Source organism: Trachemys scripta, chromosome 9 (assembly GCF_013100865.1).
Source record: "Trachemys scripta elegans isolate TJP31775 chromosome 9, CAS_Tse_1.0, whole genome shotgun sequence".
Classification (NCBI taxonomy): Eukaryota; Metazoa; Chordata; order Testudines; family Emydidae; genus Trachemys; species Trachemys scripta.
This window is the reverse complement of record NC_048306.1, coordinates 77628001-77639841: the sequence shown is the minus strand read 5'-3', so window position 1 is coordinate 77639841 and position 11841 is coordinate 77628001. Positions and strand designations below refer to the sequence as shown.

Genomic DNA, 11841 nt, shown 5'->3' with positions numbered 1-11841 from the left:
TAAGCAAATGACATGCCTAAAATGATAAAGTAAAAAGCAACTATTTTGTAACACTTGTTTTCCTGGGTAACCCACATTTCTTTGATGGTCTCATCAGTTTCTGCAGCATTTAACCTTTCATTAAAAAAAGGGAGGACTCCCCACCTATATTTCCCTGATCCACATGTGAATCACACTTCCCCTCTCTGAAAGGGTGGCTCATTGCTTCCAAGAAAGTATCCTACATCCTTTTCCAACACCCTGCAGGTGGGCAGGATGAGTGCAGATACATGTAAGCCCCTTCCCATCATATGGAGATTTGAGAGAAAAGATAATATAGTCCCAGACCCTGTTAACTTCAAGCTGTGCCTTTTGCATGGTGTGGATGGGCCTGCCTTTAAGCAGGCAAGGGTTGTCCTAGGGCAGTTTGGCTTCAGTGGAGTCATGGACGATGGGGACACAACTGGTGGGTGGTTGGAACCTCGGAGTCAGCAGAATTTGTGGGTGACCAAACCTTGGTCCCACTCTCAATCCCACATTGGACAAAAATCTTTGGAAGAAGAATCTCTTAGAAATTTTATCCCCTTTTGTAATCCTTTAGATCCTTCCTGCATGAAGAAAAATTCTTAGTTCTTACCATCTGAAGGAAACTTTCCAAATGTAAACCAGTGCAAAAGGGTTTCCTGAGTGTAGATAGACAAACACTATAGACCAAGAGGTATGAACTGCTTTCATTTATTAATTACTATTGCTTGGGTGTTTCCTCTAAAACCTAATGTTGGTAAGTGTAATGCTAGACTTGCTCATCACTGAGGCCTCAGGATTGCAAATACTTACAGATGTGCTTAATTTTACTACTGTAAGTAGCCCTACTGATTTCAATAGGACTCCTCATAACAATAAAGTTAAGTATGTAAGTGTTTCCAGGATTGGGGCCTATTTAATAGATTCTAAGGCCAGAAGGGACCACTGTGATCATTTAGACTGACCTGTATCACACAGGCCATAGAACGTCCCCAAAATAATTCTAGAGCATATCTTTTAGAAAAACATCCAATCTTGATTTAAAAATTGTCGTCAGTGATTGAGAATCTATCACAACTGTTGGTAAATTACTCTCACTGTTAAAAAAATTACACCTTATTTCCAGTCTGAATTTGTCTAGCTTCAACTTCCAGCCATTTGATCATATTATACCTTTCTCTGCTAGACTGAAGAACCCATTATTAAATATTACTTCCCCATATGGGTACTCGTAGACTGTAATCAAATTACCCCATAACCTTCTCTTTGCCAAGATGAATAGATTGAGCGACTTGAGTCTCTCTCTCTAAGGCATGTTTTCTAATCCTTCAATCATTCTTGGGCTCTTCTTTGAACCCACTTTAATTTATCAACATCCTTCTTGAACTGTGAGCACCAGAACTGGACACAGTATTCCACCAGTGGTCACATCAGTCCTAAATACAGAGGTCAAATAACCTCTCTCCTACTCAAGATTCCCCAGTTCATGCATCCCAGAATCCCATTAGTTCTATCCTCCTCTTCGTTATTTATGATTCCCCCAATTTTTGTGTCACCTGCATACTTCATCAATGATGATTTTATATTTTCTTCCAGTTCACTGATAAATATGTTAAATTGTGGAGGACCAAAAATGGATCCCTGTGGGATCCCACTGGAAACACACCTGCTTGATGACAATTCCCTGTTTAGAGTTACATTTCAAGGCCTATCAGTTATCCAGCTTTTAATCCATTTAATGTGTGCTACATTAATTTTATATTAACATATAATCCGGTACCAAGTCCACTGCCTTACAGAAGTCTAAGTATATTTCATCAGCTCTATTACATTTATTAACCAAATTTGTAATCTGAAAGGAAAAAAGGTATCAAGTTAGATTTCACTGAGAGGGTGGAATCCTGACCCCAGTGAATCTAATGCGAGCTTTGCAATTGACTTCAGTGGGGTGAGGATTTCACCCATGATTTTTTAAGTCAGGAACATCCAGCTAATTTAGGATTGCAGACTGGTAAGTATTGTACCACCTATATTTTCGCCCATCTGAACCTTATGGATTTGGATTTGAGGGAAAAATAAATTCTATGGACCAACTATAAATTAACAGATTATGAGGTTCCAATACCCAACTGGCTATTACTAATAGACAATATTTATTCTTCTCTTTTTCTTTTTTTCCCCCTGAACGTAGTTTAGAGAAAAAATTTCCAGCACTCAACAGGTGGGAGCTTCTCCCAACTATAGCAGTTCCACAGCATTGATATCTTGAATATGAAGAACCCTGGCATCGTAGTATTCTGCATAACATAAATGAGGCTGCTCAAAGCAATATTACTTAATCACGCATACTTGATCTAGCAGGATGTTGATACTTGCAATTGGTTAGAAAAAATAATGGAATTGTCAAAATGCTTTTCTTAACTAGTAATGAAAAACAGTTCTCCTCTGGGACCCAAGTGCAAGTCCATTCTGCAGTCCTGACTTTAGGGGTGTTGTGATAATTGGGCCGATAAGTTTACCCTAACTGTGAGGTTAACTGAAAAACATGAGTACAAGTTCATAAGCTGTCACAATAACCTATAACAACAAATGTTAATGGGAAAAGGTACAAAAGGAGACAAAGACTGAATTAGTCCAAACAATAGGACCTTACTGATATAACTTAAGGTATGGGTTGAGATCATGTGTGGTAAACAAGATAAGTGTGGAACCAGAAATCTTTGAACCAAAATTGGTGCGTCAGAAACTAGACCTACTTGGTGGACAAAACAATGAGGGGATGAACTATTCTGGCCACCATTCCCTTTGTGGGTCCTTCAAGAAAGAGACTTTGGGAGAAAAACTGGCTATTGAAGCAAGCTTCACCATCATCATGACTGCCACCCGCACCCTCTCCTGAGACCCCACACCTTCACTGTCCTGATCCTGGGAGAGGTCTTGACCAGACCAGGGCAAAGAGAGGGACCCAAATGACATTGCCACCCTACCAGCTCCAGTCGAAACCCATACCACCATCTGGGATAAAATGGGATCAGATGTTAAACACAACAGCAGCAGCTCCAGCCCATCTCAACTAACTTCTCTTTTCTCCAAAAGAACAGTTATTATCAACTTTGATATCATCTAAAAGACAGTCAAACAAGGGGATTTTTCCTTCTAAAAATTCTCTCCAGCTAAAGGGAAAGGGAACAAGGGATGTTGTTAAAGCGAAGGCCTTATTTAATACTTCACATTTCAAATGTTCAGGGCTGGCTCCAGGCATCAGCCCTCCAAGCATGTGCTTGGGGCGGCACCTGGAGAGGGGCGGCGCTCAGCCGGGGAGAGCAGAGCCACGGCCGGGCTCGCCGCCTTCCCCCAGCGCTCCGGCCGGCCGGGGAAAGCGGGGCTGCGGCCGGGCTCTCTGCCCTCCTCCCAGCGCTCCGGCCAGTAGGGGAGAGCGGGGCCCCGGCCAGGCTCCCCGCCCTCCCCCCGGCGCTCCGGCCGCCGGGGACAGCGGAGCCGCGGCGCTCCAGCCGGCCAGGGAGAGCGAGGCCGCGGCCGGGCTCACTGCCCTCCCCCCAGCGCTCCGGCCAGCCGGGGAGAGCGGGGCCGCGGCCGGGCTCAGCGCCCTCCCCTGCCACGCTCTCCGCTGGGGTTGGGGGGCTGCGGGAGGCTTTTTTGCCTGGGGTGGCAAAAAAGCCAGAGCCGGCCCAGTAAATGTTTAACTGTTTTTTCCTTCTTTTCTTTATGTTTAACAAAAGATTAAAAGGATTTTTAATAGTGCGTGTCATGTGCTAAGCAGGGTGAGGTCTTTGTATATCAAACCCTGGATCTTGGTTAACACTGTTTAATGTGAGACAGTGAGTGAGTTATAGTTAACACCTTTGGCCCAGACATTCCATTTAAATTAATACAACAGGAGCATACATTTCTCTGCTGAATGGGCTACTCCATTAACAAATAGGTTGACACCTAACTACAGTCAGATCAAAACTTCTGTGAAAAGCTTGCCAATGAATAAAGATTTGTTTTGAACACCTTTTTAAGATGAAAATAGTGACACTGTATTTTAATTCTTTTATCAATCCATAAAGTTAGTATTCTAACCAAAAAAACACTAGCTTACTTCTAAAAATGTGGGGCCTGATCAGTAGGTCTGAGTAACCTCTGCTCCGGCTGGAATTCCACAGGTGATGTGACTGCTCAGAATCTATCCAGATCAGACCCTTGAATAGTAATTTAGTTGCATATCTTTTTCCAATGAGAGCAGAGGTGAGCAAACTACGGCCCATGGGCCCCCTCCTGCCCATCCTCTGAGCTTCTGGCCTGGGAGGCTAGCCCCTCCCCTGCTGTTCCCCCTCCCCCGCAGCCTCAGCTCACTGAACCGCTGGCACAATGCTCTGGGCGGCGAGCTCCTGGGGCAGCACAGCTGCAGAGCCGCAGCCTGACCCGGTGCTTTGTGCTGCACGGTGTCGTGGCTGGCTCCAGCTGGGCGGCGTGGCTGCCTGTCCTAGTGCTCTGAGCAGCGCAGCTGTAACGCCGCCAGCCACTGGTGCTCCAGGCAGCGCAGTAAGGGGGCAGGGAGCGGGGGGGTTGGATAGAGGGTAGGGGAGTTGAGGGTGGTGGTCAGGGGACTGGGCGGCCAGAGGGCAGGAAACATGGGGGCAGGGATCCTGGGGGGGCAGTCAGGAAGGAGGAGGGGTTGGATGGGGCGTCAGGGGCAGGGGTTCCAGGGGCGGTCAGAGAGAAGGGGTGGTTGGATGAGGCAGGAGTCCTGGGGGGGCAGTCAGGAATGGGAGGAGTGGTTGGATGGGATGGTGGGGGGCAGTCAAGGGCAGAGGGTCCAGGGGGGGTGTCAGGGGATAGGGAGCAGGAGGGTGGATGGGGGGGGCGCGTCAGGGGGCGAGAAGCGGGGAAGGCAGATAGGGGGCATTGGCCAGGCCTCCCTTATCCGGTCCTCCATACAATTTTGGAATCCCGATGTGCCCCTCAGGCCAAAAAGTTTGCCCGCCTCTGAACTAGAGACTCTATCCTCAGTTCTCATAGGGACTGGTCCCGCTGAAATAATGCTTCTGTTTAAAAAATATATGAATAAAGATTTGTAGACATTGAATATGGGTAATTCACTGGCACTGTACAACACTGGAAATTTGAATGCCCCAATTCCTCGTAATCATAGCAGGCCCCATTCTCACTATTTTATATCTTACATTTACAACCTGTCCTGGAGGATTAAGCTTTTTTTAAAAAATGATTGCAGTAAAATGTAATATTTTTATCTAGCAACACAAGAATTGCCATACTGGATCATACCAGGGGGCATATAGTCTGAGATCTTGTCTCTGACGTCCCTAATGGAATAACCTGACCCTGGGTGATGTTTTTTTTCCTAACTCCCATCACACTCTGGTTGGTTTATACCCTGAGGCATAAGGGGGCATTACATTCCTTATACATTTCACTAGACATTCAAATCTCATACTCTTTCAGAATGCTGCTCACCTCAGTAACGTTATGTGTCAATAAGCTCCAGGGGTGGTTAATGTGCTGTGTAAAGTGGTAGTTCCTTTTATCGGTTTTTAATTAGTTGCCTTTCAATTTTACTGGCTGTAACCTTGTTCTTGGAGAGATGCACCCAATTTATCTTCTAAATACTATGATATGTTACATAACTTTCTTATTCATCTCCTCCCTAAACTAAAGCCTTAACATAAGAACGACCATACGTCCATCCAGCCCAGTATCCTGTCTGCCAACAGTGACCAATGCCAGGTGTCCCAGAGGGAGTGAACCTAACAGGTAATGATCAAGTGATCTCTCTCCTGCCATCCATCTCCACCCTCTGACAAACAGAGGTTAGGGACCCCATTCCTTACCCATCCTGGCTAATAGCCATTAATGGACTTAACGTCCATTAATTTATCTAGTTCTCTTTTAAACCCTGTTATAGTCCTAGCCTTCACAACTTCCTCAGGCAAGGAGTTTCACAGGTTGACTGTGCGTTGTGTGAAAAAGAACTTCCTTTTATTTGTTTTAAACCTGCTACCCATTAATTTCATTTGGTGGCCCCCTAGTTTTTATATTATATTATAACATTTTCAGTCTCTTGAGAGGACATCTTTAATGCTGGTTGAAATTTTAATTTTCAAAAGAAAACTAATGTTTTTTATTTTGTTCAAAAAGTCTCACTTTTCAGTGAAAAAAATCAAAACATTTTTTCTAAAACATTTTGTTTTGAAAAATCTCAGTTCAGTTAGAAGAATTTCATTTTTTATTTCCCACCTCACCTTTTTTTGCCATTTTTTTTCCCCAGAGAAGGAGGAAAAGAGGGACGGGGAATTCAAAATGTGAGTTTTTTCTTTTCCACTTTTCTCAAACCTTTTCCAGTGGAAAAAGGGATTTAAAAAATGTGCTGAGGGAAATAAAAACCCCCAAATTCAAAATATTTTTTCTCTAAATGTGCTGAAATTTCCAGAAAAAAAAAACAGGAGAAAAGGAAAAAGGAAACCGAGAGTGGAAATTTTCCCACTATTTCAAATCAAATAAAAACAATAAAAATATTTGTTTTCATTTTTTTGAAATATACCATTAAGAAATTTTTCTAAAAAATGAAAAATTTAGTCAAAGACTGGTCTTGATGTGCACACACTTACAATTGTTTTGAATAATAACATAAATTTGTCAATATGTTTGAAACATGAGCAAGAAATAGCTGGAGAAAAACGAGGAAAACATTCAGTGCAATGATGTTCCTGATTTATCCTCACAATTGAAAATAAGACATGGAAGGAGAAAATAACATTGACTGAACTCAGGATGGCAAACAATTAGGCCCCAATCCTGAAAATGACTCGGTCTGGACCTCTGTGCTTCTGTGGGAACCAATGCATGTGCTAGTACTGAGTCACATACAGAATCTGATCTTCAGTGTTTGTCGTTGTATCATTTTCAGAACTGTCCTTTTACTAGAGACCAGAACTGAAGGTGTCAATAGAATGATATACTTACATTTTCATGTTTCTTGTTTTAAATATGGAAAAGAAACTGCAGAAAAATAGATGCCTCGTATAGATGGCATACTTACTAGAGAGCTGTTTTTGGAGTTGTCTGACTAAAGCAGCCGTCTGCTGTTGCTGCTGTGTCTGCTGCAAACCTTGTCTTGGAAACTGCAACAGTAATACCAGAGAAGATGAAAAATGCTCACACAATTCAGAATGACGCATCAATGTCTTATCGAAGGAGCATGGTATATGCCTCTCTCAAAACACACAAAGGGAAAGCTAAGGTTTATATTATATCTATCTATATATTAAAAAACTAGCATGCTGAATTTAACATATCACAGTATACATAGGTATTAATGAACTGGGGACACAGGAAATCCTTCCTGGACTACCTGGCTCACCAATCTCTAGCCTGCATAGTAAGCAGTTTGTAACAAACATCAGGACTGAATATGTATAATACCCTGAAAAGACCTCCCTAACAGCTATCACACTGGCGCTCAAGGGAATTGCACCTCTTGTGTTGTTACTGTAGACACTGGAGGAGGAGGAGGAGAATGGACCAGGAGCTCTTCAAGACTCTCTCCGCTTCCTTCTCCATCACCTCTCTTTAATTTCCAGTTTGTCTCCAAATCTCTGGTGGTCCACTGCTGTCACTAATATGATTACATTGCAGCTGGGAGCTTACTTCCCAGCACAGGTAGACAGACACACTAGTTTGCTTGAGCTAGTGCACTCAAAATAGCAGTGTAGCCAAGGGCAGCTTTCTGAGTACAAATCCACTGGAAACCTTCAAACATACTCAGGCAACTTCAAACATACTCATACTAGCCCAAGCTGCCACTCCTGCCACCCCCAGCTACACTGCATTTTTTTTAACAGGCTAATTTAAGCAGAGCTAGCGCTTGTCTGTCTGCCCAAGCTGAGAAGCATACTCCCAGCTGCAATGTAGATCCTGGGACGCACTGCAAACCCAATCATAGAGATTTGGGGCATGCACAGAAAATAGCAGACAAAGAGATAGAAAATTCTATGTAACAAAACAAAATGTGCCAGTGAACCTCTGGAGCTTGTGCAGACCCTCCTGTCACCGAGGCTATTGTTCCTTGGAGTAGGGTGACCAGACAGCAAGTGTGAAAAAGTGGGACGAGGGTGGGGGGTAATAGGAGCCTATATAAGAAAAAGACCCAAAAATCAGGACTGTCCCTATAAAATCGGGACATCTGGTCACCCTACCTTGGAGAGAGAGAGAATTTTGGAGCATTTATACATATATTTGTCTTTCACATTCTGGAAGTCAAAATTGCTCAGATTGTCCTATCACATCCTAGGGAGAAGCAGATGTTTCTTTTCAGTTTCCCAAAGTGTTAACAGTAAAAAGAAAACAAAACTTTTTCACCTCCTGAATATCCCATATGCAACTGGCAACAAAAGCAACTAGAAAGAGATTTCTGGAGATCGATGATGACAGAACATGACAAAATTGTTGGTAATAAATGGTGAGGACACATGGAACAAAGAGTGTTGAAGTTTATACAATAAATTATGTGCTTTCCTCAGTCCCTGGAATCTTCTAAATTTCCCATTGGGTTATCAGATATCACACCTGCATCCAGCCAGACACAAGGCATAGATTCAGTCTTCTTCTGCAAATAGACCATCCATCTTTCCTACCTTTGCAGTGAATGGCATTCATCCAGGAAAGTATTTTAAGTGATTTGATCATCTGCCCTGCCAAAGCTCATAAAAGGTCTGTTGGTTTTGATTGTCTCATTTGTAAGTAACAATTACGTTTTGACCAAGTGTAATAATTAAAATTTCTGGTACTAGTGTGTGTGTGGAGGGGAGAATGAGATTTTTTCCCCTATGACACTACAAATGAAATTAAAGGGTTCTGCACACAACTTGCTAGGTGGTGATTGTGTCCTCAATTCCCTTTGACTTCAGTGGGAATGGAGGATGCCCATCACCTTTCAGGATCAGACCAACTCTGCCCATATGAAACAAAATAACAGTGATGAGCCTGATTCTGATCATGCTTACGCCAAGGAGAATCAGGTGCAAGTTCTTTCAAGTAAATGGAATTACACTAATAGAAAACTGGTTGGAGATAAACCTTAAGGGCTAAATTCTGCTCTCAGTTACTCTGGGGTTAGACCAATGTTCTTTCATTGACTTCAGTGACCTTACTCTGTATCTATACTGGCACAAGATCAGAATTTGGCCCTAAATTAGTCTTTCCATCAACATGCATTGCTTCCCTAGCTCTTCTACACAGGAGTCTGCCTGTGTTGCTAAAAGCTGTGTAGTGTAGACAAAGCCTTAGTAAGGATATCTTTGGTGTGAAAGGCTTTGCAAAGGAAATATTGTAATAGAACTGCCACGCCACCCACTCTTGGAATTTGGTGTCATGACCCCTGTAAACCAGTTTACAAAGGAAAAATGTTTCAAGTCCCAGCTTCACGCAGCCTCATGCAAATTGTAAACAACAAAACAGGGTAATTTTCCTTACGCTTAGACCAGGGGTCGGCAACGTTCGGCACGCGGCTCGCCAGGGCAAGCACCCTGGCGGGCCGGGCCAGTTTTATTTACCTGCTGACGCGGCAGGTTCGGCCGATCGCGGCCCCCACTGGTCACGGTTCGCCACCCTGGGCCAATTGGGGCGGCGAGAAGCCGCGGCCAGCACATCGCTCGCCCGCGCTGCTTCTCGCCGTCCCCATTGACCCGGGACGGCGAACCACGGCCAGTGGGGGCCGCGATCGGCCGAACCTGCCGCGTCAGCAGGTAAATAAAACTGGCCTGGCCCGCCAGGATGCTTACCCTGGCGAGCCGCGTGCCAGTCGTTGCCGGCCCATGGCTTAGACCAAATGAAATTTTTTTTAAAAGGGTCCTTTCAGTGATTAGACTGAGCCTCTGGGAACCAGTATGGTCCTTCTGACTAAGCTAGGAAGTTTCTCTTCAATGTGGGTCTGGGTCAGATTGAGAAGCCTCCTAGACTCACAGGAGACAAAAGAGGTTTCTCCTCCTTTTCAGAAGCACCTTTCAGTCACCCTGAAAAACTCTCAGGGCACAAGAGATCATTTTAATTGTTTACAAATCTATTTTATGTAGAGCATTGTGTTGTGCTTATTGCAGGGAGATGTATTTCAGTGTCAAGAAAATACAAAGAAGATCCAGTGCTTTGAAGGCCGTGACAGGTGATGCTAGACTGTCCTTAACCATGGTCCCGAACCAGTGTTAACTCTGAGTAACTTTAGCCATATTGAAATTGCGGCAAGGAGCAATTTCCACCCTTGCCTTCTCTCAGTTCCAGCCCCAGCTCTCTTTCCAAGACTCATTAAGCCTGCCCGTATGCTTGCTAGTATGTTAATTCCTCATTGATAGGCTAGCCCTGCCTGCTGTGTTGCACCACCTGAAGCAATTCTGCCTCTAAGGGTATGTCTACACAGCTGATGTTAATGTGGCTGTGTAGTGGCAGCTCTCCCAGAGCTGTAATAAAACCACCTCCATGAGGGGAATAGCTACCAGTGCTGCTCTCAGCACTGTAGCACTATCTACACTGCCACTTTACAGCGCTGAAACTTGCATTGCTCAGGGGGCGGATTTTCACACCCCTGAGCGAAGAAAGTTTCAGCGCTGTAAGTGGCAGTGTAGACAGACCTTAGACGATTAATACTTTCTCTGTCAGACTCAAAGGCCCTGGTCACAGCTTGTTTAGCTGTACAGTACATGTCACAATCACTATTACTTTATGAGCTCAAAGACATGGGTCACATCAAAGATCATATTGTAAATCTAATGAAAAGTACTTTTTGCGTGTTATATGGTACAATCTTCAGCTCCTAACTGCAGTTTCAGGAGGAGCTGACACAGACATTCAAAATGCACAAGTTACGCCTATGATAATAAACCAGCTACCTAAGAAAAGGGGTAGACATGCTAACATCCAATTTAAACACAATACAAGTTGGTAACTTGATTCCCCAGAATACATAAACTCTAGTTCAAAAACTCAAGATGCACAATTTAGCACTAACGGCTGATATTTTCTTTAAACTTGCTCATTTAAATTGGTAACCAGTTTTTAATCTGGCTCTTTTTGTAGGGATCACATTTTTGTGCGGCTTACTCTTTTAAATTGAGTTCCTTTAGTTAGCTACTTTTAAAGGCACATATAACCAAGGATAGAAAGTTCTCAACATTCCAGTGTAAAAACACAAATGTAGTACATGGTAAAACAACATGTTGGCAGAAAATTACTCAATGGTATGGGAAGAGACGAGGTCATTCAAATGTTTTTACCAAGACACTTTCATACTTTAGATGTAATGAAAGGTCCAGTGTTCAGACTATCAAAGAAATATTCTGAAAGTTACTATGATTATATGGTACTCTTCATGCAGCTGCAGCACATGACCAAACAGTAAAATGCGTCTCTACAGAGTTACTATATGCTCAAGTCCTAACCAAAAAAAAAAAAAAAGTGCTAGAACACACTTCCGGCACTATGCCATTTCTCTGTTCTGGCTCCCCACAAAAACACCAGAACAGCCTTCCAGAGTGTTCGGCCACAGATCCTTTTTTATACACATTGAAATGTCAGCCAACAAGCAGCTATATCTTAGTTACAAAAGTACAAGAGAGTGACTATATTTTAACCAATTGGCTCACATTAGCAGTATATCAAGAAAACAACTTCTACGAGATTTAAACCCATTTATCTGTACTACAGTCATATTTAGAGCTACAAACTGCAGTTTTTGATGAAATATGATAGTGGAATTTTCACTGTTTAAAATTAGCCACCAGAAGAGCACATAAAATTAAGTAAATATAATACAAATATATTTAAAGT

At 43.2% G+C, this 11841-nt stretch overlaps 1 protein-coding gene across 1 annotated transcript in view; it reads right to left on the bottom strand.

Moving 5' to 3' along the window:
- MED12L (mediator complex subunit 12L) overlaps nt 1-11841 on the bottom strand; it is a 317383-nt gene that overhangs the window by 2110 nt on the left and 303432 nt on the right. The window contains exon 43 of the mRNA XM_034780703.1: nt 7067-7148. Coding sequence (XP_034636594.1) covers nt 7067-7148 — 82 coding nt within the window. The remainder of the gene's footprint in view (nt 1-7066; nt 7149-11841) is intronic.